General features: G+C 41.8%; 1 protein-coding gene and 1 non-coding gene across 2 annotated transcripts in view; one reads left to right on the top strand and one right to left on the bottom strand.

The window, feature by feature from the left end:
* Positions 1 to 1,750: 1,750 nt before the first annotated feature.
* Positions 1,751 to 1,887, bottom strand: LOC114813529. The gene has a single exon (XR_003761246.1). It is a non-coding gene; the product is annotated as a small nucleolar RNA SNORA7 (small nucleolar RNA).
* Positions 1,888 to 4,261: 2,374 nt separating this feature from the next.
* The window catches only part of COL6A1 (collagen type VI alpha 1 chain), a 75,575-nt gene continuing 54,284 nt past the window's right edge, over positions 4,262 to 25,552 (top strand). The window contains exons 1-9 of the mRNA XM_029069164.1: positions 4,262 to 4,546; positions 5,722 to 5,851; positions 8,672 to 8,872; positions 18,165 to 18,324; positions 22,214 to 22,321; positions 22,440 to 22,460; positions 22,764 to 22,784; positions 22,896 to 22,940; positions 24,630 to 24,683. Of these exons, the coding sequence (XP_028924997.1) occupies positions 4,444 to 4,546; positions 5,722 to 5,851; positions 8,672 to 8,872; positions 18,165 to 18,324; positions 22,214 to 22,321; positions 22,440 to 22,460; positions 22,764 to 22,784; positions 22,896 to 22,940; positions 24,630 to 24,683 (843 nt within the window). The 5' untranslated portion in view covers positions 4,262 to 4,443. The remainder of the gene's footprint in view (positions 4,547 to 5,721; positions 5,852 to 8,671; positions 8,873 to 18,164; positions 18,325 to 22,213; positions 22,322 to 22,439; positions 22,461 to 22,763; positions 22,785 to 22,895; positions 22,941 to 24,629; positions 24,684 to 25,552) is intronic.

The raw sequence follows: 25,552 nt of genomic DNA, 5'->3' as shown, positions 1-25,552 counted from the left end.
CTGATGACGATTTTCATTTGAGTATGCAAGCATGATTGAGAAAACCACTGAGCTTCAAGAAAGAGGGCAGTTTTAACCAGAAGTCAAACCGTGAGGAAGCCAATCCCTCCCAGAGAGCAGGAGGCTCGAATTGAATGTTGTGTTCATAGGCAGAGAGTTCTGATTGAGGAATATGATAGCCCATCTGAAAGATTCTTCTCTGACCCACTTTGTAAACTGGGATAAAGGTGAAGTGGATGGACTTTTCCAAATAGGAGTCATTGGGCTGATTATCTTTTACAAAATGTAAACTTGGTTATACTGTCAGGGGCTGAGGATAGAGTAAGATTTCTTGGTAGTCAAGGAAACATTTTGGAAGACCTCCTCTAGACTCAGCTCTCCTCTAGACTGTACGCTCCTGTGGGTGGGGAACGTGTCTATATAACAGACTGTTATATTGTACCCTCCCAAGTGCTCAGTACAGTGCCCTGGAAACAGTAAGTCCTAAGTAAATATGATTGGTTGGTTAACGTGGAAAATTCAAACCTGAAAAATGAATACTCCCCTTCTCACTTGTAGCCTTATGGCCAATTTTTTAAAGGTTTTTTCAAGCCTTAATCTGATTATATGATTAGTATGTAACGTAATGGGAGAATTAGAAAATTTTCTTCCTGAAACATGCATCTGTTTTGGCTCTAACAGTCCTCAAGCTCATGTATGTAGATTTGGGAAAAGGCTATGTGCATGGGCATGGTGTTGATCAAGGTGTGTTCTGGCTTCAGTTTCCAGCCCCTGCTTCAGTCTTACTGTGCTGTATTGAACTGTGTTTTTAGGACTTTATTTTACTTTGTCATCTTTAAGGCACTAATGTGTGGCAAGGATGTAAAATACTCCAGTAGAGGTGGGATTAACGACAATATAGTAGTAGCATAGTACTATAGCAGTCTAGTAATAGTAATAATAATAATGATGGTATATGTTAAGTACTTACTATGTTCCAAGCACTGTTCTAAGTGCTAGGATAATAATGTTGGTATTTGTTAAGCGCTTAATATGTGCAGAGCACTGTTCTAAGCGCTGGGGTAGATACAGGGTAATCAGGTTGTCCCACATGAGGCTCACAGTTAATCCCCATTTTACAGATGAGGTAACTGAGGCACAGAGAAGTGAAGTGACTTGCCCACAGTCACACAGCTGACGAGTGGCAGAGCTGGGAGTCGAACCCATGACCTCTGACTCTGAAGTCCAGGCTCTTTCCACTGAGCCACGCTGCTTCCCAGGTTATCAAGTTGTCCCACGTGACCCTCACAGTCTTAATCTCCATTTTCCAGATGAGGTAACTGAGGCACAGAGAAGTTAAGCGACTTGCCCAAAGTCACACAGCTAAGTGGTGGAGCCAGGATTGGAACCCACGACCTCTGACTCCAAAGCCCGTGCTCTTTCTGCTAAATCGCACTGTTTCTCTGTATAGTAGCACAGTATAGTGTATAGTAGCAACATTTATTGAGTTCCCACTTCCCGTAGTGCACTGTACTAGGTATTTGGGAAGTCTTGTCTTATGCTATCGAGTTATTCCAACCCATAGCAACTCCATGCACACATCTCTCCTTGAACGCCCTGCTCTCCATCTGCAGTCATTCTGGTAGTGTACCCAGAGTTTCTTGGTAAAAACACATAGATGGTTCACCATTGCCTTCTTCCATGCTGTAAATTCGAGTCTCCTCCCTCGACTCTCTCCCATGCTGCTGCTGCCCAGAACAGGTGAGTTTTGACTTGTAGCAGATTGCCTGCCCTCGCTAGCCACTGCTCAAGCTAGGAATGGAATGGGCAGGCCTCTGCTTGACTCTCCCTCCCATAGCCGAGACTAGTAGAGTACGGGAAACTCTCCAGGTGCGATGCTGAGAGGGGAATTAGGAAGTACTTAGAAGAAAAGCAGCATGGACTAGCGGAAAGAGCCCCAACCTGGGAGTCCGAGGACCTGGGTTCTAATTCTGGCTCCGCCACCCCCATTCTGTGTGACCTTGGGCAAGTTACTTAACTTCTCAATGCCTCAGTTCCCTCATCTGCAAAATGGGGATTCGATACCTGTTCTCCCTCTTACTCAGACTGTGAGCCTCATGTGGGACCAGATCTTGTATCTACCCCAGAACATGACAGAACAGTGCTTGCCATAAAGTATTTAACAAATAAAACAATTATTTTTAACATTATTGTTATCATTATTATTAAGTACAGAATAGAGAAGTGACACATTTCCTGAACACAAGGAGCTTTAACTCTAACACAGGAAAAAAATATAAAAATATTGGCATGGTGGATATTCAAACCATCTATCTCCTTCCATTAATCCCCATTAAGTTTAATAGCGGGGGCTAAGTTGGTATTTAAGCGCTTACTATGTGCAGAGCACTGTTCTAAGCGCTGGGGTAGATACAGGGTAATCAGGTTGTCCCACATGAGGCTCACAGTTAATCCCCATTTTACAGATGAGGTAACTGGGGCACAGAGAAGTGAAGTGACTTGCTCATAGTCACACAGCTGACAAGTGGCAGAGCAGGGATTTAAACCCATGACCTCTGACTCCCAAGTCCACGCTCTTTCCACTGAGCCACACTGCTAAGTGCTTTCTATGTGTCAAGTACTGTATTAAGTGCAGGGATAGATACAAGATAATCAGGTCAGAGAGAGTCCTTGTCCCATGTAGAGATCACGGTCTAAAAAGAAGGGGGAGCAGATATTTACATACTACGGATGAGAAAATCAAGGCACAGAGAAGTTAAGTGGTCTGACCCAGAAGACCTGCAAATGGCAAAATCAGTATTAGAACCCAGGTCCTCTGATTCCCATGCCTGTGCTCTTTCCACTAGGCCACATTCCTTCTCTCAATGGTTCACTTGTTGCTATAACGTGATTTCTTCATAAAATGAGGTTCTTCAGATACTGTTTTAGAGCAGAAATCACTGTACTTTAATATAAAGATTTTGGGGGTTTTTGTTCTTGTTTTTGATGGTACTTAAGTGCTTACTAGGTACAAAACACTATACTAAGCGCTGGGGTAGATACAAGCTAATTCATTCAATCATATTTATTGAGCACTTACTGAGTGCAGGGCACTGTACATTTGGGAAGTACAATTCAGCAACAAATAGAGAAAATCCCTGTCCACAGAGGGCTCACAGTCTATAAAGGGGGAGACAGACATCAAAATAAGAAAACAGGCATCAGAAGCATCATTATAAATAAATAGAATTATATATATACATACACCATTAATAAAAAAATAGAATTATTATAAATGTGTACATACATACACAAGATTGAACCTAGTCCCACTCCCGTATCGAATTCACAATCCAAATAGGAGGGAAGTTGCTACAGTCTTTTCTCATTTCACCCTATCCCAAAGATAATCCTCATTTTTCAAAAGTTCAGGGCCTACCTAGCCTACTCTCCTACAACATTTTCCTACGTACATCATAAGATCATGTTTGCAATAGTGGTAGTGTAATCCTACCTGGATGTGGGAGATGAACCAGAAGATATCTTGAGGTTCCTAACAACTCATGATTCTATAGCTCTCAGAAACCAATGAGAATATGCACCCAAACACACTTCTCCCACCTGCTATTAACATATTTTTACATTTTGTACATAATAAGCTCAACCCCAACTTTCCCCTGCTCTGATAAAGACTTTATTTCAAAGAATTTGTTTGGAAAATCACAGAATGAAATTGGACCAAGGAAAGTCTAAATATTATAAAAATTTGATAATCTGAGCAGAGTGAGAATCATCTGATCGTTGTCGGCAGGGAAAATATCTACCAACTCTGTAATACTGTACTCTCCCCAGATTTAGTACAGTGCTCTGTACATAGTAAGTGTTCAATAAATGCGACTGACATAAATTCCAAAAGCTGTTAATGTAACTGAAAAAGTTTTGAGGCGACTCATTTAGCATTTTTCCTGAGTTACTTTGTCATATCATTTTTTCCCCTCAGCTTAAATTATGATTTATTTCAGAAGAGAAGGAAAAATACATCATAAGGAAAATAAATCTCTCGATAAAGAGAAAGAACATTATCATCCCTTGATACCGTGTCAAAGATAAATTTCAACTTAAAGTAATTTCCGCTAAAAGGAACTGAAGGGTTATTGAAGCCCCTTGCAACTGTCTTGTGTGTTTCTCTGACTCACTGGTGGAGTTCAAGTTGAAATGCAACGGATCCAGAAAGCTCCCTCCCCTCTGGAGCTGGAAACTGACTCCTCCTTGCCTTAACTCTCTTTCCCTCTCCCTCCCTTCCACTGGAACTCAGGGAGAGAGTAGAAAATTGGAGGATACCTTCCTCCACTGCGATAAACCTCCCTTTTCATAAAGCTCCTCATCTTTTTGACTTCATTTACCCCTTCCTCTCCCACAGAACCTTTTCCCGACCCACTAAATGGTAAACCTGAAGTTAGCAAGATGAGGTTAACTAACTTTTTGTTCACATTCCTGCTTCAAGTCTGTGTGCTCTGGAAAGGGCTGATCGCTCAAGACTTACCCCAGAAAGCTATAGCTTTTCAAGGTAAGGGGGTCACTTCATCTTATAACTGTATTATAGGAGTTTGGGTTCAGATTCAAGTAGGTCTCATAGCGGCGTTTATTTTGTAGAATCTTGACTGGGCTTGGTAGATTTCTTAATTTTACTTTTTTACCTCTGGATTTGAAGCTGAGTCTTATCCGTTTTAAAAAAGCTGGATTTTAAAATTGTTGGATTCTTTAAAAAAATCGCTCAAGTTGATGTATCATTTTCTCCTTCAATATCCCTGGTAAATGATTTTTTCAAGGTTTCTTTTAGTAGCGTCCTATGGAAAGAGAGTCCAAGAATTTGACTGAGAAGTGTGCGTGTGTTGGTGTATTGATTACTGGAATCAGTGCTTAAATACTATTGGAAAATATCACTTAAGAATACACATTCATCCGGAATGTAATTTCCAAGTGGTTTTACTCTCTCTGTTTTTTTAAATGATTTTCATCCCAATTTAGTTGCCATTTTTAAAAAAACCTTCTATCAGCAATGGCTATTGTTAGACATGATAAAAATTTTGTAGGGGATAATATTTAGCAGTTAACATTGCATTTTGCTCTGGCTAAGGAATATTACAATTGGTTATAGAGCATAACTTTTTTCCAAAGTTGGATGAACAGTTGGCTTTTTTTCTATAGAAGTTAAGCCAGCAGATAGCTCTTCTTTAACAGTCTTTGGCTATGAAATGAGTCATTATAATCTCCAAATAAGTATTTAAGAATGTTGTTTTGGTACTGATCTTCTAAATTTTCTGCCTAATTTGCTTCTAGGACCTTTAAAAGACCTCCACAAAAATGTTGGTTTGTGTGTACGCCCTTGTATCTATTTCCTTGCACAAACATCTTCCCACCTTATCTTTTACCTGATTCTAATTTTTGAATATAGAGTGACTTTGCTTTTTTCCATGAGTGTCACTAGATTTTTCAAGATATTCTTTAGAAACGGTGAAATTCAAGAATTGAAAGTTGGTAGAATAAAACCTAATATACAATCACAGCCTAGTATTATCAAGAATTACAGGTCTGCCAGTGGAGGTACAACTTACGGAGATCACCTATATGCTTGAAAGATTCCTTCCTGACTTATGGGAGACCTGGTTCCTAAAATAATGCATTTTAACCCGAATGTTCTCAAGAGTGCTTAAAACTATCTTCTCATTATTTCGGGAACAGATTGTCCTGTGGATCTGTTTTTTGTCCTCGATACCTCTGAAAGTGTTGCTTTGAGGGTAAAACCATTTGGATACCTTGTAGAGCAGGTGAAGATATTCACCAAGAAGTTCATTGACAAATTAACAGACAGGTAAGCATACACTGTGATTTCTATTTTCTGAGCATTTCTCTGACTGATCTTTGCATAGATGAAGACAGGGCCACTGTTTATGTCTGATAGGTCTCAACTCCACAGCCTCTCTTCTGCTTTGGCAGATAGGGTCTCATCCAATAGTTTTCTACATTTCTGACTTCTAGGTTCCAGCTACACGTGCTTAACACTTAATCACCTTCCATCCTTCTTAATTAGAAGGGTATGTGTGGAATATGTAAAGTTATTGAAAAAAGTGGTCTAATTGCAGTTGATTGAGGTTGATTTTCTTTCTAAAGAATTAAAGGTCTAAAGTAAATACTATTACTGCCTATCAGAGAATATTTGGACATTTAGGCATCAAAATAAATCATTTTCTTTAAAATTTGAAAATGCAAAACTTGCCTGCACTTTTCTATTTCATACTGAAGAGGGCACCTCTCCCTTTAGCAATGTCAGACCTTTTCCGCACAGTTCAATCTTTAAACGTTTCTCTTATTACTATGCTGTTTGTTTTTTTTTAAAAAAAAACACAAAACAAAAAATTTTTTCAATTCTGCATACAGGATTTCTATTTTGGGACAAGCTGTAAAATACCACTGAATGCTCTTGACAGAGTCTTTTCAGAAGATAGTTTTAAGAACAGAAGGTCTCCGTAGAGTGGAAAATGTCATTTTTTATTTGTCTCAGGAAGCTGGAAGCCTAGCTTTGTGGTGCCAGTTTTAACTTTATTCTAGTGATTGGTTTTGTCTCCTGCTTCCTAGTGTATCAACCTTTGGGTGCAATGTATTTGAATTTACTGTTGCAAGCCTGGTCCTGAAGAGACATTTGGCTGTATTAAGATGGCAGCCCTTTGGTATCCATTCCACGTAGTAAGCACTCAATAAATACTATTAATTGATGGACTGATCATTATAGGGTTTAAATAAAAATAATAATGATGGTATATGTTAAATGCTTTCTATGTGCAAAGCACTGTTCTAAGCGCTGGGGAGAATACAAGGTCATCAGGCTAGCCCACGTGGAGCTCACAGTCTTAATCCCCATTTTACAGATGAGATAACTGAGGCACAGAGAAGTTAAATGACTTGCCCAGTGTTACACAGCTGACAAGTGGCAGAGCCAGAATTAGAACCCACGACCTCTGACTCCCAAGCCCATGCTCTTTCCACTGAGCCATGCTGCTTCGCTAGTTGACCCATCTTAGAAATGGTTTGTTTTTGTGGGAAAACACATAAAAGATCATAACCCAGAACTAGGGTTACAGCTGTTATTTCCCAGAAGAAAGACAACCGGGGAGGAGTTATCTGCCAGCGGAGAGAGTCTTTTGATAACCATGATACTGATTAGCAACATTTTGTTCCATCAGAACATTTTTATTCATGAATGCCAGCCCCACTTTTCCATTTCCTTGGCCAAAGAAATGGCGAATGCAGAGTCTGGGTGTCCCCTGGCCATGACTCCCATTCATGCCTTCCACCAAAAATCACATATCCTTTTTTGGTAAGTCTCTCATGTGCAGGATGTGGGATGGCACCCAGACGATCTGCTTTCAAGGTTGGTGGATCCCAAATACCTAGTACAGGGCTCGGCACACAGTAAACACTCAGGAAATACCATTAATTGACCCACTGATTGATCATTAGAGGGCTGAGATGGTCCATCTTGGAAATGGTTTGTTTTTGTGGGAAAACACATAAAAGATCTTAAGCTTTTCCAGAATTAGGGTTACAAATGTTATCATAGATGTATCCTTATATTTACAGATATGATTTAAGGACAGACTCATGCCATTCTTAGTTTCCACTTTAGGAATTTTGACCACTATTTGGTTTAATTTCATTGAATAAGGGTCTGATTCTCTGAGGCAGGGATCAGGAGCATCTTCAGAGTCTCAGGGACCCCAATTATGGGTTTGTATCTGGTGGACCTGGTGACTTGCTTTGGAGTGAGTTCACTCTGGGGGAGGGGAAGGGTCCCCGGGGGAGGGGAAGGGTCCTCTAATCCCTGGCTATTAATTAATCAGTCAGTCAATCAATGGTATTTACTGAGTCCTTACTCTGTACAGAGTGCTTACTGGGTGCAGAGCATTGTACTACATAATTAGGAAAGAACTGTACAATGGAGTTGATAGATACATTCCCTGTCCCCAAGGAGCTTGCAGTTTAGAAGGGGAGATAGACTATCTTCACAAGAAGCTGCAGAATTAAATGGTCTCAGAGATTCCAGAGGTAGCGTGAAGCCTTGGCCTTGTCCCTCCTGTCAGATATAGGGCTGAATGGTGTTCTCATCCAAATGTGTAAAAGTCTTTCATCCTGGCAAATGGTTCAACCGAAAATGGCAGAGCGTTTAAGACCCCCAGGAGCCATTTCATATGTACAAGTACATGAGCAGTGCTGAAGTTGGTCAAAACCAAAATTCTGTCTCCAACAGCTTCATCAATTATCTGGTCATGTCTCTACTGAGGTAAATGGAAAATCATCTCTTAAAACAAGTCTATATTATCCCTCCAAAATGGCAGGGAAGGTGACCTGGTGATGGTTATCACCATAATCTGAAGAATTTTGCCAAAAAAAAAAAGTTTGGCTTTGTAGCCTCCCCACATTTGCAGGACACTTAGACTTGACTTTGTTATTGAAGATATGAACAAAGCACCAAATTATCAGGCAGTTAAACAACAAGATTCAGGCCCAAATCCAGACTTGGCTTTTATGTGTTTCTACCTGAGGCAGGCAGTCAGTCCTGGGAAGGGGCAAGGGAAACTTTAAATTGGTAAGATGAAGAAAGCATGAAAGATCGAGGCACTGTTTGTTTTTCTAGGTATTATCGATGTGATCGGAATTTGGTGTGGAATGCTGGAGCTCTGCATTACAGTGATTCAGTAGAGCTGATACAAGGCCTGACTCGAATGCCTAGTGGACAGAAGAATTTAAAGGATAGAGTGGAGGCCGTGCAGTACATTGGGAAAGGCACCCACACGGACTGTGCCATCAAGAGGGGAATAGAAGAGCTCCTCATTGGGTAAGTTGGGTCAAGTCTTGTGATGTTGAATGAAAATGGAGTATAGTGAAGGGTGGGTGGGAGAAAAGAAAGTGATAAACTCTATTAAGTCTATATCTCTGCAGTTTTCCTCGGATTTCCTTTTTGCTGATTTATAATCATATAAGACTAGTTAACTGACATCTGTCTAGCAAATAGTTGCGGGAGTTTTGTGTGGCAGTTCTGAAAGACCCCAAAAGTGTGTTTGTGAGTTTTTGTGTCACATGCTTCAGGGTGGATATTGGAATCTGACATTTTCAGAATAAGAATATTTATATGAATTCCACATGCATAAAATTGGTAGACTAATTTAGCAGTGAATTTCTTGATCTCATAAAGCTTCGGGTCATTCCTTTTTGGAATTCTTCTTGCAATCTTTCTAACCTTTGGAAAATGGAATGTCAGTAATACCTGATGGAAATGTCCTTCCTTGGGTGAAGCGGAGGGCATGTTGGAAATTTAGAAAAGCCAGTGAACAGAGTCTCCTAATAAAAGACACCACAGTTACCAGCCCTTGTTTCGAATTAAATGAAACAGGCTGCAATCAATAAAATATCAATAAAATTGGGAAGCAGCCTGGCTCAGTGGAAAGCACACGGGCTTGGGTGTCAGAGGTAATGGGTTCAAACCCCGGCTCTGCCACTTGTCAGCTGTGTGACTGCGGGCAAGTCACTTGACTTCTCTGGGCCTCAGTTCCCTCATCTGTAAAATGGGGATGAAGACTGTGAGCCTCGAGTGGGACAACCTGATTACCCTGTATCTACCCCAGCGCTTAGAACAGTGCTCAGCACATAGTAAGCACTTAACAAATACCAACACTATTATATAAAACCATACCATACAAATACCATAAAATAATCCAGCATAGTGGGGAAATGATGGAAAACACTAGTTTGGATTCCTGGAGACAAGCGGAATATGCAATGAGACTGTGTTCCCTTCACATCTTCCCAACCCTGAGGCCACCATGATGGTTCTGTCTGATCTTTGGGGACTAGTCTGGGATCTCCCTGACTTCACACAGATTGGAAACATCTGAGATTCTGGGTTTGTCAAGTGGATGCGATGATGCCATGGCTTTAGAAGCAGACATGCAAGTCTGACTGTAAGGTGTGACTGCTCAAGTTAGGTTCATTTATTCTTTCAGTCATATTTATTGAGTGATTACTGTGTGCAGAGAACTGTATTAAGGGCTTGGGAGAGTACAGTACAACAATAAACAGACACATTCCCTGCCTATATCGAATTTATAGTCAAAAGGGGGAGGTAGTGTTGGGCCCTGCCATCTTGGGTATCACTAAGAGTAAGTGTAACAGTAGAGATGAGGCTTTTCATATGGACAGTTGGGACTAAGATACTGCTTTCAACTGAAAACCTCTCTCCAAAATAAAAATGCTAGTCTTGGGCAGACATATCCACAATGTACCCCCATCCCTTCAGGATAGGTTTTGAAGTTCATTCAGTTGTATTTATTTGAGCACTTACTGTGTGCAGAGCACTGTACTAAGCTCTTGGAAAGTACAATTCAGCAACAGAGTAAGGACCAACAAACAAATGACACTACTTGGAGCTTCTGTTTTCCCAAATGGAATGTGTTCTGCCTCTTAAAACTCATTTGCATTCATTTCTTACTATGAATTCTGTGAAATTATTTACTCTGTAGTTTGCATGAGAATCATGATGTCATGCAAAATTGTCATTTTTGTGTTGCCTCTTGAAAAAATTCATGGCAGGTTTCTACTGGATAATGTATCCGTTGAATCCTAGAAGGTCCAACTTTGAAAAGTTTAAAATAATTTGTCCGCCAAATATAGACACCCCATAAAAGTAGACAGGGATTTATTTCAGAAGTATCTTCAGATCTGTACAACGAAGTTTATGGGTACGACTTTGCCTTAGTGCTGATGAAATTTCATGTTTTTAGTGTCTGAGGCACGAGGATCTTAAGGCATAAAATGTGTTTCAAAATCATGCCATTTCACCAAAACCAGGATGTAATCTCCAAGGATCTGATTATCCTTCTTCAGATTTATGTACTTTTGCTCTAGGGAGTGTTCTTTTTAGCACATAGAATCCTAGAACAGAAATGAACTTCAAGAAATTCTATGTTCCAGCCCCATCCCCCCAAGGAGGTAAATGTCTAAATGATTCTGTCAGGTGACTGTCCACCTTCTTTCTAAAGCCTTCCTGCAGAGGTGTGGTAAAAGAGATGGGATTCTTGAGCTTCATTCTTCTGTGAAGGTTTTTAATTTGAAGCAGTTTACAAGCACTTCCTACCAACTCCTTAAGGCATTAGGTAGCACTGAAGTTACAGGTTCACGTCCAGACAAAAGTTCTCCATCTTTCGGAATAAAGTTCTTGGGTTTGGGGCCAGAGTGGTGGAATTAGCAGCAGCATTTATTAAGTAAGTGCTTACTGTTTGTAAAGGACTGTCCTAAGCACTAGGAAAGAATTAGAGTCCCTGGACCTCAAGGGGCCCACAGTCTAAAATCAATTATTTGAGGACATTCCAGGGTGGGTGTGACTATGAAATTAGTTGCCTCAAAGTATCTTTGGGGAAGCAAGAGAATTGAGGGCATCAATTGAAACATAAGTAGGGTGCAGCAGTTAAATTGAACCTAATTGGCTAAATTAAAAACCAATTTCCTGCAGCCAAACAACCTTGACTGTAAGTGGCAAGCGTAATTAGGTGAGTCTAAATGAGCAAACTGCCCTCTGGAATGCATAGCAAGCTCAGGGGAGTCAATCTGTCACTGCCTGCTACGTCAGACACTAAAAGAAGGGGAAGGAAGGACTCGTCTTGGAGGTACTGTACCATATTCATTCATTGGTTGAAATACCAAGATAGAAGACAAAGAAAAAACTTCTTGGCAAAGGTGTGTACTTCCGGAGACGAGGCTTTCTCCAGCTTTATTCAAAGCCTGGGAAAGAACATCGGAATCTTAAGTTCAAGAATTCCAATCATATGGCCTTGGAAGGATTATTTTAAGATGGAGAAGGTGCAAGTGATTAAACTTCACTTCTGTAGATCTAGGAATACTTTAGGTTTCTCAGCAAGATAAATAAAGGTGACCTAAAAGCTGCAGTATCTTCACTGATCCTTTTACTTGAGCCAGCTAGAATTCTTGTAGACGATCTCACCAAGAAACTACATCCATCTATTGGAAGTGTGAGTTCAGTGCAATGACCTACTAAATTGGCCTTCAGCAACCTCCTCTGTTAGTAGGTAAGGGAAGGAAGGTCCCTCAGTGAAATTCAAAATATAGTGAGTGTGGTGAGACCCTCCTACTAGTAAAGATGCTTGCAAAGTTCTCCTTCCTTTGGATAGATCTCCTTTTTTGGGTGGAGAACAGTACGAGACATTTATCTTGGGCTGAAAGAAGAAAAACCATACGATGCACTTTAGGTCCCATCAGGGTACACAGGGCTTGGTGGGTGGGGGGGACAGACTCTTGAGATGGAATTATTGTAGGGAAGATCCTCTTCAAATGGAGAAAGGACTTAGAAGACTCCTGAAATAAGAAGAAAGACTGCCCTTCAGGGTCAAACTTCTTCAACAGGAAATGGGACACTTTTCTTGTATCCAAGAGTGCGGATGTCCATTTTCCAGAGAGGTTGGATGGATGCTGTGTGATCAGTTGCTGAATTTTCCTTTCTGGGCATGTTTAATGTTTTTTCTTGGAAGTCTTTATGATTCTAGATTTATAACGGTAAAGCTGTTTACTCCTCCCCACCAATAATATGCTGGATATAGCCTAATAATTATTATTATTATTGTATTTGTAAAGCGCTTACTATGTACCAGGCACTGTACTAAGCACTGGAGTGATTACAAGCAAATCGGGTTGGACATAGTCCCTGTCCCACGTGAGGCCTTCAATCCCCATTTTACAGATGAGGTAATTGAGATATAGAATGAAGTAACTTGCCCAAGGTCACATACCAGACAAGTGGCGGAGCCGGGATTAGAACCCATGACCTTCTGACTCCCATGTCCGTGCTTTATCGACTATGCCAAGAAAGCCCTGCTCTCCAAAGAACTCCTGCCTCCCAGGAAGTTCTGAGCTACTCTCATGAACATGGAATGGGTCAGGTCTTGCCATGATTGTTTATCTTGGGGTAAATGGAAATCCCCTTCTGTTGCAAAAGCTTTATTAGTTTGCAGGGTCATAAATAAGCTTTTTTTTATGTGACATTCATCCTGTCCTGAGTGTCTTCTGGCCTCAGTTTCTTCAAAGGGCAGTTTTCTGCTACCATCTTCAAAACTATGTAAAAGATAAGTGAGCCCTAGTTGCTTAGGCAAATTTGTTCTATGACATACAAAAAGTATTGGAAAGACTAAATTTGAATGCTCTATTATAGCAAGCTATTTTGGGGGGGAAAAAACCCAAGATAACCACAAATTCCTTCTTCATTCTGAATAATTTTCAGAGGAGATAGGGTTTGATAGCTCTTTCTTGGAGAATTTTAAGGAGAGTGCCGAGCTCTTGAGAATTCTGAAGAATCTTATACAAATTAGTACAATCCGGCTCTTTCCCAAAGATAAAAAGGGAGTGGTTAGCTGGGATGAAAGAGCCAGAGGCTTACACATGTAATAAGGAAGAGATAAATAAGAATTCTCAAGTTCATTTATCTCTATAAAGGTTACTGAAATTAATTGGCCTGGAATTTGAATTCCCTTCTGTAAGAAAGGTCATGTATTAGGAGATTTGATTTGCTTAAAGACCACTGAGATTTTTTGTAAAATATGGGCTTCCCAGGTAACTTGCTTGTATTTAAGTACCTAAGTCTCTAAGTTTGACTCTAAATCTCAAAATATATACCCTTCCTTATAGCATTAAATAGTTTAAGAACTTGAAATATGATTGATAATAAGTGGATAGTTTGTGATCATTTTGGAATGGTCTGTGGATGTGTATGTGCCTTCTCAGTTGCCTAATTAGGAACTAAATCTGCTGCTGGAAAGACAAATTGATGATGTGTGACCAACATTGACCAAACAAGTCTAAATTCCCCGTGCTTCCTCCCGCAATTACTGTACTGTGTACAAGCCTTCTCTGGTAACAAAGGAAGGGGGAAATGATGAGTAGAAAGAGGTCAAGTAAGTTCAGTCATGAAATAGATGCAACAATCCAATCCTGCCCCTTTGTCAACTCTCCCATCCTTCACAGCAGTATCTCCAACAGATCTGTGTTCTCTCAAAATCCACTCCCTTCACCTCCTACCCCTACTTCACCTTCACCCCTTAACAAAACACTTACCATCTCCCTTTTTCCCTCCCTAACTGCGATCTTTAACTGTTCACTCTTCAGTGGATTTTTCCCCACTGCTTCCTAAAAAAACATTCCCTCAACCCCACGGTTCCTTCCTGTTATCACCCCATCTTCCTCCTACCCTTCCTCTCTAAACTTCTTAAACGAGTTGTCTACACCAGCTCTCTCCACTTCCTCTCCTCCAATTCTCTCCTTGACCATCTCCAATCTGGCTTCCATCCCCTTCATTCCACAGAACTGCTCTCTCATAAGTCCCAAGTAATCTCTTTCTGGCCAAATCCAACAGCTTCTACTCCATCTTAATCTTCCTTCGCCACTCTCAACCACTCAACCACCCCCTTCTCCTGGAAACATCATTCAACCTTGGCTTCACTGACACTATTCTTTCCTGGTTTCCTCCTATCTCTCTGGCTGCTCATTCTCAGTATCTCTTGTGGGCCCCTCCTCTGCTTCCTACCTACTAACTGTGGGGGTCCTTTCAAGGCTTAATTCTGGGTCCTCTTCTAATCTCCATCTGCACCCATTCCCTTGGAGAACTCATTCACTCACAGGGTTTCAACTGCCACTTCTATGCAGATGATTCCCAAATCTATACATCCAGCCATGCTCTCTCTCCTTCTGTGCAGTCTTGCTTCTCCTCCTGCCTTAAGCAGAACTCCAAAGCCGAACTCTTTATCTTCTACCCAAACCCTGTCTTCGCCTTGACTTTCCCGTCACTGTAAACAGCACCACCTTCCTCCCTATCTCACAAGATCATAAACTTGGTGTTATCCTCAACTCATCTCTCTCATTCAAGCCACATATTCAATCTGTCACAAATTCACCCTTTCCTCTCCACCCAAACAGCTTTCACTTTAATCCAAGCACTTATTCTATACTGCCTTGTTTACTGTAGCAGCCTCCTTGCTGACCTACCCGCCTTCTCTATCTCCCCGGTCCAGTCCATATTTCACTCTGCTGCCAGGATCGTTTTTCTACAAAAACACTGAGTTCATGTTCCCCCACTCCTCAAGAACTTCCAGTGATCATCCATCCACCTCTGCGTCAAACAGAAAGACCTTACCATTGGCTTTAAAACACTCAGTAACCTTGTACTCTCCTGTCTTACCTCCTTGATTTCCTACTACAACCCATCCCACATACTTCACTGTTCTAATGCCAACCTACTCACTGTACCTCGTTCTCATCTGTGTCACCACTGACCACTCACCCACGTCCCACATCTGGCCTGGAATACCCTCCCTCTTCATATCTGGCAGATTTCCCACCTCCAAGACCTTACTGAAAGCACATCTTCAAGAGGCCTTCCCTGTCTAGGCCCTCCTTTCCTCTTCTCCCACTTCCTTTGCATCACCCTTCCACGTGGATTTGCACCCTTTATCCACCCCTCCCTCAGTCCCACAGAATTTATAATAATGTTGGTATTTGTTAAGCGCTTACTATGTGCCGAGCACTGTTCTAAGCGCTGGGGTAGATACAGGTTAATCAGGTTGTTCCACGTGAGGCTCACAGTTAATCCCCATTTTACAGATGAGGTAACTGAGGCACAGAGAAGTTAAGTGACTTGCCCACAGTCACACAGCTGTCAAGTGGCAGAGCTGGGATTCAAACTCATGACCTCTGACTCCCAAGCCCGTGCTCTTTCCACTGAGCCTCACTGCTAATTTCTATTAATGTCTGTCTCCTCCTTTAGACTGTAAGCTCACTGTGGGCAGAAAACGTGTCTACCAACTCTGTTATATTGTCCTGGAGCAGCATGGCCTAGTGGCTAGAGCACGGGCCTGGGAGTCAGAAGGTCATGGGCTCTAATCCCAGCTCCACCTCTTGTCTTCTGTGTGACCTTGGTCAAGTTACTTAACTTCTCTGGGCCTCATTTCCCTCAGCTGGAAAATGGGGATTAAGACTGTAAACGTTATGTGGGACAGGGTCTGTGTCCAACCCGAATATCTTGTATTTACCCCAGTGCTTAGAACAGTGCTTAACAAATACCGTAATCATTATTAATATTACTCTCCCAAGGGCTTAGTACAGTGCTCTGCACACTGAGTGTGCTCAGTAAGTATGATTGATAGATCAATTATGATTAAATCACATTTCCATTGCAGGATTGCTTCTGAAACATATTAGAAACTGGAGTTATACGGAATGCTTCTATTGGCCTGACTCAGCATAAAGTTTACCATGTTTTATTAATCTAATGCAGCAAATATAATCCTTGTTGTCCAAGGAAATAGTGGCAGTTAAGTGCAGTATCCCTTTTACCCAAGAACATTTTGTAATCTCTGCCTTGGAGATGAATACTGCTTTCTGCAGAGCAAATTGACCTGATGAAGGAAACAGAGACCCTTGGTATTTTCCAGACATCCCCATTGATTTATGATCATTTCACCCAGTGTGTTATAAGTCCCTAGCACTCTAACAGTGGTAGTAACTCAGTGATAGGTATTTGGAAAATTATTTCCTGAGGTCACTGTTGAAGCGTGAGAAATTATGATTACACATTTTTGTGGTCATGCGTAAAATAAATTTGTAATTTTTTAGTACTCCCTTGTCCTTAATTTTGATATTCACCATTTGGTTAACTCTTACTTGCATAAATATTTCTGGTGGCTGTTAAAGCTCCCGTTGAATCTGCAAAGTAATAGGAAATTAGCATTCTTAGCAAGATTCTGGGCTTCCTTCCCCTCTGAATAGCCAGTCATGTTTGAATTGTTCCCCTCCAACTTGTGTGTTATCTGTATGGCTCCAAAGTTAACAAATAGCCAATAGAAGTGGTTTCTGGGTCCAATCTCTCTGCAGAATTCTTTGAGATTTATTAACATTTCTGAATCCTCTGTCAGCTCAACTCTATGTACAGCTTTGCCAACCTGAGAGAATTGGAGCTTAGTTGGTTTGGGGAACCAGATGTTTTGGAAGAAGTACTTCTTTGGTGGGGAAAATGTATCTGAATACAAAATACAAAATCTCAGACCTTTTCATCCATTAATATATAGGCTCTCCTACAATCAATATGATGACTTTTGCTCGTGATAAATTCTGCTGAGATAAAAATGTGAAAGCTAATCATTTCCCCCTGTAGAACTGCCCATTTGCTTTAAGAAAAATAGAACCCTAGCACTGAACATTATTTTGGGGTCATTCCGTTACAAGGGGAGGCATCAGGGAAGTGGGCAGAATGTGAAACCACTACCGACCCTTCCCAGTTGCGTCTCCTCCCTTTGAGCTGTATAGCTGTTGAATGGATATTAATGTCAGACAGAGGTCCCCCACTGTCTAGGATGCCATTTCAGTGACCCACCCACATCTGCCATCTGAGCCAAAGCTGACAGTTGTGTGTTGTCCCTAAAGCTGAGTGAAGTCCAGGGTGACCAAAGAAGTGACAAGGGATCCAAAATGATACCTCAGCCCGAAAGGCTGAGGCTGACCTGGCCTGAACCCTTTTGGCATGCATGCCAGACTTGCCAATTCCACTTTTTGGATCCTATGAAAGAAGATTTAAGAAGCCTTTCCTGTTCTTAAGGACTCTTTATATTAGGATGCACTTTATTAACCATTTAGTTATACCCCGTAGGCTGACCCGAAGAAAGATTTCTTCCATTTGGTTTAATAAATCAACTCTGAGTAATGTGTACTTCATTATTCTAGAGTATGTGGCCTTTCAAAATGGTTTTAGAGAAATCTGGCCCCAAATAAATGTATTTCCTACCTAAACACCCTTTTTATGACCAGCATCTTACAGCCAACATGACCAAGGAGAAACAGATTGATTGAATGAGATTTAAATGGAAAACATGTTTCCTAGTACTGCGGCAGGGAACTCTGACTGGTTCTATAGACCCAAGTTCCTAAACCTTTTGCCCTTTCCAGAGGTACCTCCCTGTTGACCATTAAACCTTTGGAACATGACGGTGTGGCTGAAAATCCCATTTGGGAGCAGGCTGGGTTGGCAACCCGCAGCCCTGAGAAGCATGTTCTCAAATCCCCATTTGCGATCATTCCAGTGGCTCCCACCAGAAGGAGAACAAGTACCTGATTGTGGTGACAGATGGACACCCCCTAGAAGGCTACAAAGAGCCCTGTGGAGGACTGGAAGATGCTGTCAACGAAGCCAAGCACCTTGGAATCAAAGTCTTCTCGATTGCCATTTCTCCTGGACATCTGGTATGAGACACAAAATACTTTTTCCTAGAGCATAGACATTTCAGAGGTTGAGGCTAAGAGACTGGGAGATTCTTGGAAAAGTAAATAATGCATTTAATTGCAGGCTGGGAACTGCCCCGCACCTGTATGCCTTTAAAGCATCTGTCTAAATGGTGGCCAGTACAGTAATGACTTCAGATGATCCTTAAGGACTTAGATTTTTTAACCCGTCCCCCAGTTCCACATCACTTACGTACATATCCCTCTGTAATGTATTTTATTGTCTGTCTCCCCATTTAGTTTATAAACTACTTGCAGGCAGGATCATTTCTACCTACTCTTTTGTATGGGGTAGCAGCATGGCTGGGGTAACAGCGTGGCTCAGTGGAAAGAGCACGGGCTTTGAAGTCAGAGGTCATGAGTTCGAATCCCTGCTCTGCCACTTGTCAGCTGTGTGACTGTGGGCAAGTCACTTAACTTCTCTGTGCCTCATTTACCTCATCTGTAAAATGGGGATTAAGACTGTGAGCTCCACGTGGGACAACCTGATTCTCCTGTGTCTACCCTAGCGCTTAGAACAGTGCTCTGCACATAGTAAGCACTTAACAAATACCAACATTATTATTGTACCCTCTCAAGCGCTTACTTACAGTACTACACACAGTAAGCACTCAAATACTATTGATTGATCCAAATTTCATCACCATGCTGATAGCCTCAAAACATCCCTGAATTCTTGGAGATGCAGGAAGAAATGAGACAGTCATTTCTAGGACCACACTGAAAAGCCCTGGGCGTCTCATTTGCCTTTTTTTTTTTTTAGTATTTGTTAAGCAGTTACTATGTTCCAGGCACTGTACTAAGCACTGAGGTAGAGAAGCAGCATGGCATAGTGGATAGAGCATGGGCCTGGGAGTCAGAAGGTCATGGGTTCTAAGTCTGCTTTCTGACCTTCGTTAAGTCACTTCACTTCTCTGTGCCTTAGTTACCTCATCTGTAAAATGGGGATTGAGACTGTAAGTTTCAAGTGGGACAGGGACTGTGTGGAACCCAATTTGCTTGCATCCACTCTAGTGCTTAATACAGTGCTTGGCACATAGTAAGTGCATAACAAATGCCACAATTGTTATTATTAAAGTAATCAGGTTGGACATGGTCCATGTCCCACCAGGGGCTCACAGTGTTAATTGCCATTTTACAGATGAGGTAATTGAGGTACAGAGATGTGACATGGCTTGCCCAAAATGGGTGGCAGAGGCAGAGTTAGAACCCAGGTCCTTCTGACTTCCAGATCCATATTCTATCCATTAGGCCGTGTTGCTTCTTTTGTTAGAAGAAAGATCCAGATAACCCAAGTGTACTCTCTCCTTCTGGGGAGTAATGAAAAGAGTTCAGCTCAGCGGCTGAGACATTTTACTTCATCAAAGGGCTTTCCACTTGCTCACAGCTGCATCCACTAAAGGAATCCCTTTATCCCTCCTCCAGGCAGGTGGGTAGCCCAAGCAGCTGTGTCTGCTGGTAATGACAGCTTCTCCTTGGTGGGGGGAGCTGGCCAACATCTCTTCCATGCTGAAGAGGTCATTCTGGCTACATCATTGGGAAAAATGGACTAAAGATAGAAAATTGGTATGATCTTCCTCAGTTGACCAAAAAAGAATCCTCCAAGAGGAGGCCGGTGGTTTGGGAAATAATCTATTCTCTCTCCTAAATGATTCTATGAATATCCTGAGGGGTAGTGTTATTCTCCTTCTTATCATTGTTATTATTTTTTGCCCTTCTAAAATTCATATTCATTCACTCAATCATATTTATTGATCACTTACTATGTGCAAAGTACTGTACTAAGTGCTTGGGAGAGTACAATATAACAACAAGCGCATTCCTGCCCACAGTGATCTCACACCATATGGTGACTGAGCAGGGAAATGGAGACAGATGTCTGACGGGGATTCCAAAATAGGTTTAAGGTTATAGCTCTTTTGGGATCATTTCTAGGAACACGTGCTGAGTGGATCGGGTTAATCTGATGAATGTTAGCAATAATGTGCTATGCATACAAAACCTGAACTGAATGGATCCATTCCTCTTCCTCTGGTTTACAAATTGTAACACTAGTATCAATGGGGGACAGATCAGGATGGGACCTAACACAGCCATGCCACTCCCAGTCATGTGCTGTCTTGGATTCCTCACAATGACTGTAGCAGTATGAGGGGAGAAAACTTTTCCAGCCCTAAGTTTGGCACAGGGGTGTTCGCCTTAAATATGTGGCAAGTCCCAGCATCCAAGATTCTTGGGAGGAATAGAGTGGAGAAGCATTAGAAAACCAGTCCCGGGCCATGTTTTGGTAAGAAGCTCTCTCTGGAGTTGAGCTCATACAGTTGGCAGACTGAAATTCCCAGAATTCAACCTTTAGGGAGAAACCACTTCTTAGGAAGAAGATTGCTGCGGTAGTGTTAGGTGCCAATTTGGCAGGGTCAAAGAGACTACTAAGGAGCACTGGCTGCATTGAACTCCAAAACAAATGTCAAATTTATGCCATAGCAATGTACTCCAGAGCCCTGAAACTGTTAAGAACATTATTTTGTCATCGTTTGGAATATAATTTTGAAGTGAAATCCTCTCCTGCACTGCTTCCTCCCTACACCTAACAGAATTAAGTATACACTCCTTGAGGGTTTAAAGTCAGTGAATTAATTGTATTTTCTGAGCGCTTACTATGGGAGAGTACAATACAACAGAATTAGCAGACACATTCCCTGCCCATACCGAGTTTACAGTCTAGAGGGTGAGACACAATATAAATAAGTAATTTATAATATATAAATATATTATACATACATACGTGCTGTATGTATACGTGATATATACATAAGTGCTGTGGGGTTGAGGGTGGGGCAAATAGCAAATGACCTCAGGGACAGGGACCATGTCCTCTACTTCTGCTACATAGTCACAAGAACCTAACAGTGTTCTCCCCGTAGGCTCTCTATAAAGACCAAGGGTAATGAAAATGATGATAATAAAGTAGGTTAGATATACAAGTACAGCAGAAGAAGTGTCAATACAGAAAGAGTCTGAAGGATTGGGTCTACACTGATTCTCCTATGTTTTGGATGTTTCCATGTAAATCTAATCCTCTTGTACCTCCAAAAGATCACTTTTCAGAAGTCCACTTGCCCTTTCCCCAAGTGCCCATCCCCCTCTCCCTGACCTCAATCCCAGAAGAGGATAAATTGTGTTTTTCAGCATATCCAATGGCATGGAGGGGTCTCTTGTAGCTAGAGAAGCAGCGTGGCTCAGTGGAAAGAGCCCGGGCTTGGGAGTCAGAGGTCATGGGTTCGAATCCCGGTCTGCCACTTGTCAGCTGTGTGACTGTGGGCAAGTCACTTCACTTCTCTGGGCCTCAGTTACCTCATCTGTAAAAATGGGGATGAAGACTGTGAGCCTCACGTGGAACAACCTGATTACCCTGTATCTACCCCAGCGCTTAGAACATTGCTCTGCACATAGTAAGCGCTTAAATGCCAACATTATTATTATTAAATATTGGGAAGCATTGTGGCCTAGGCTTAGGCCTAGGAGTCAATGGACCTGGGTTGTAATTCTGGCTCTGCCGTTTATCTGCTGAATGACCTTGAGCAAGTCACTTAACTTCTCTGTGCCTCGGTTCCCTCATTTGCAAAATGGGGATTTGATACCTGTTCTCCCTCCTACTTAGACTGTGAGTGCCATGTAGGACCTAAAAGTCTTGTATCTACCCAAGTGCTTAATACAGTGTTTGGCACGTAGTAAATGCTCACTGAATGCCACAGTTATTTTTATCATTATTACTTTTATTATCATGATTAAGAATATTGATCTCCAGGCTTTCCTCTAAGATTCACACTGCTGCCTCTTTTGATCTCAGGAGCCCAGGCTGAGTATCATTGCTACAGACCATACCTACCGGCGAAACTTCACTGTAAATTCTGAGGAAAATGTTGATGAGTCCATTGACACCATGATCAATATGATTGTGAGTAGAACACTTTCTAAAATTTTCTAATCAGCATATTTGCAGAATTTTTGATTTCACAGTTTTTAAGCTTTGGCCTTTCTGATGTTTAATTCTGTTGTCTCACTTTCATTTGCAGAAAAAAAACGTGGAACAAGTGGTAAGTATTCCAGTATTCTCTGCTCTTCCCCTCACCTACCACCTAATTGAACAAGGTAGACCCATCTGTTATTGAATTGGCATTTGTGTTTCCCTTTGGAATTGTACAAGCAATAAATAGAAAGCAAAGTAGAGAATGGGGCAGTTTTTTAAGACTTTATATTTGGAATCCACTGACTATATGTCTTTGAGTCAGTATTTGGAGGCCACTGACTCTTTTACTCTCTGTATTTGGAGGACATTGACTGTATGTCTTTGACTTTTCTTCACTAAAATTTTGTGCTTTTTCTTCATTGCTTTGCAGTGCTGCTCCTTTGAATGCCAGGTGAGTGAGATGGCATAAGCTTACAGGTTCAAATTTCCTTTAGCTGCACTCGGTTTCTGTATCTGTGTGCGGGCATCTGTGCTAACTGTGTTTCTGTCTGTTGGCTTACAGCCTGCCAGAGGACCTCCAGGACCCCGGGGTGATCCAGGATATGATGTGAGTAAAATTTTAATGTTCAAAGCATTTCTCTGTACTTCAGTGAGCTCGTCCCCTGAGTGAGGCGGGACACCAGGATGTGGTGACAGGATTCAGGGAAACGCAATCCCCTCTCTGCCACAGAGCCCAGTGGGCTATTGAGAGATTCCTTTGCCTCTCAGAAAAACAAGTCCACATGGATGCAGTCAGGATTTTGAAAAGTTTGTATGAGGAGAATAAAAGAATAATATGGCCTTAGTGTTCGCCACAGAAGCTAGTGACCATAATGTTTTTTTTAAGTGTGAAGCCTAGAAAAAGAAGTTGTGTTGGCATTTCAGACAGTTGGACACCAACTTGTTTTTGAATCACTCCAAGGAAGTAGTGTATTGCAATGCCCTGGGGTTAGAAGAAGCAATGGACTCAGGGTCTGATTCTGCAGCAAGGCCACTTTCTTCCCGAGTTTGGCCTTTCCCAATTTTTTCCTATTTTTCTTCTGCTGCATCCACCCCAAAATTTTCCATTCGAGCTGGTAGACATAGACTATTTGGGAAATCCACCACTCCCAGTAAAGCAAACTGGTGGAAATACAAAAGGTTGTTTTATGGTTCCTGTTCATCCAACAAGAAAATAAGCCCTGGCCCATGTACTGGAAACAACCAGAGTACCTAAAAGCACTCTGTCCTTTTAATCTCTAGACTGAAATCTCATTATGGGCAGGGAATGTTTCTGTTGTTATATCATACTCTCCCAAGTACTTACTTACGGTGCTCTGCATACAGTAATCTCTCAATAAATACAATTGAAGGAATAATCTATCCCCTGGGGCTTGGACATCATTGGAAAATTAGGTTTCTCAGGAACTCTCCATGCCATTCGCTATGGTTCCTGCTTCTCTTCTCTTAGCCTCATTACACTGGAACTATAGTATAGGCTAGGACCAGGTTGAGGCAGGGAAGAGGGAGAGATGTAGATGAGGCCAGTCTTGATTTTGAAGGCTTATCTAATGGAATTTTACCCCCTAAAGCATTTTGGAAAACCGTTTGTATGAGATGGCTTCTTAATTTCTTTAAGCTCATTAGGTGTAGGGAATGTTTATTGCATTGCTATACTGTACTGAAGGGTCCTGCGAAAAGGAATCAAGTTACAGGACCACAGAAGATGGGGTTTGTTTTAGCAATACTAATACAGATCTGTATAGGTGAGGCCAGACAGAGCCTGTTACCCTAAAAGGGAACTCAACCTCATCCTTGAAAAGCGGGAGAGGCAATTAGTTATAATTTGTGTTAGGCATGGTGTTCCTTCACACCATCAACAAGATCCAGTCAGTATTGGTGATCTTGATCAGATGATCCAGTGGGATCAATCAAGTGTGGCTTCAGTTTTCTTAACTGATTCATTCATTCAATAGTATTTACTGAGCGCTTACTATGCGCAGAGCACTGTATTAAGCGCTTGCAATATGCAATTAGGCAACAGATAGAGGCAATCCCTGCCCAATGACGGGCTCACGGTCTAGTCGGGTGACAGGGGAGGGTGTGGCTGAAGCATGTCTAAGGAAAATGAGCTGGATGAAATACAAAATGGAGTCTGAAAACAAAATAGAGGAAGCCTGGTTAAGATTCGGTTTCCACCGTCCTCTCCCAAGAATTTAGTACAGTGCTCCACACACAGTAAGCACTCAATAAATATGATTAACATTTTGTCTTCCAGGGAGAAAGAGGAAAGCCCGGTCTTCCTGGTGAGAAGGGTGATGCTGGAGACCCCGTAAGTAGCCAGACTAATGACTGTATTGATGATGGCTGTGAAAACTACAGCCTTTCTTTTGCTAAAGATCTGTTTCGTTAGTTCTCATCCAGGCTAGAGCCCTGGACAGGCTGGTAATCCAGCTCCAGTTCACACTTAGAGCCTTCCTAGTCCCCGGCATCCAAATACCAAACTGAACCAGAAATGGCCCAGGTCGCACTGGAAGTGGATGTGGACTCCAGTCCAGAGTGCTATTAAATATATATATTTTTCCCTGAACTTTCTGGGAGTGGTCCAGGGGACAACTGTCCGTATGTGGAATTCTCCAGTTGCCACCCCTCTGCTCCTCCTGCTGTAAACCACCACACTGTGGGGAGGATGTGAAGGAGGAAGAAATACTGCGCTTGGTGTGTTGTGACTGGGTTTGGCTTTCTTCCAGGCTGATCTGGCCCAGGGAGCTTAGGTCATAGACCATTCATGCAGGCCTCTGATCCGAGCTCTCCTAGAATAGTCCTATGCCAGATATTGGGAATGTTGATCCTAATTATTCCTAGGAACACAGTAGAGTGGGTATCCTGCACAGAATAAAATGTGGATGATCATCATGAATAAAAGCCTAATTAGGGTTTTTGACTTAACAGGTACATAATCAGGTGATCAAAGTTTCCCCTCTTGCCCTCCATCCTCTGTCCTCTGTCCTCTTCCTTTTCATCTAAGGAAGATGAGAGAAACAGCGTGGCTTAGTGGAAGGAGAACGGTCTTGGGAGTCAAAGGATATGGGTTCTAATTCCCACTCTGCCACTTATCTGCTGTGTGACCTTGGACAAGCCACTTAACTTCTCTGTGCCTCGGTTACCTCATCTGTTAAATGGGAATAAAAACTATGAGCC

The sequence above is a fragment of the Ornithorhynchus anatinus genome, chromosome 7 (genome assembly GCF_004115215.2).
Source record: "Ornithorhynchus anatinus isolate Pmale09 chromosome 7, mOrnAna1.pri.v4, whole genome shotgun sequence".
Classification (NCBI taxonomy): domain Eukaryota; kingdom Metazoa; phylum Chordata; class Mammalia; order Monotremata; family Ornithorhynchidae; genus Ornithorhynchus; species Ornithorhynchus anatinus.
This window is presented reverse-complemented; position numbering and strand designations above follow the sequence as displayed.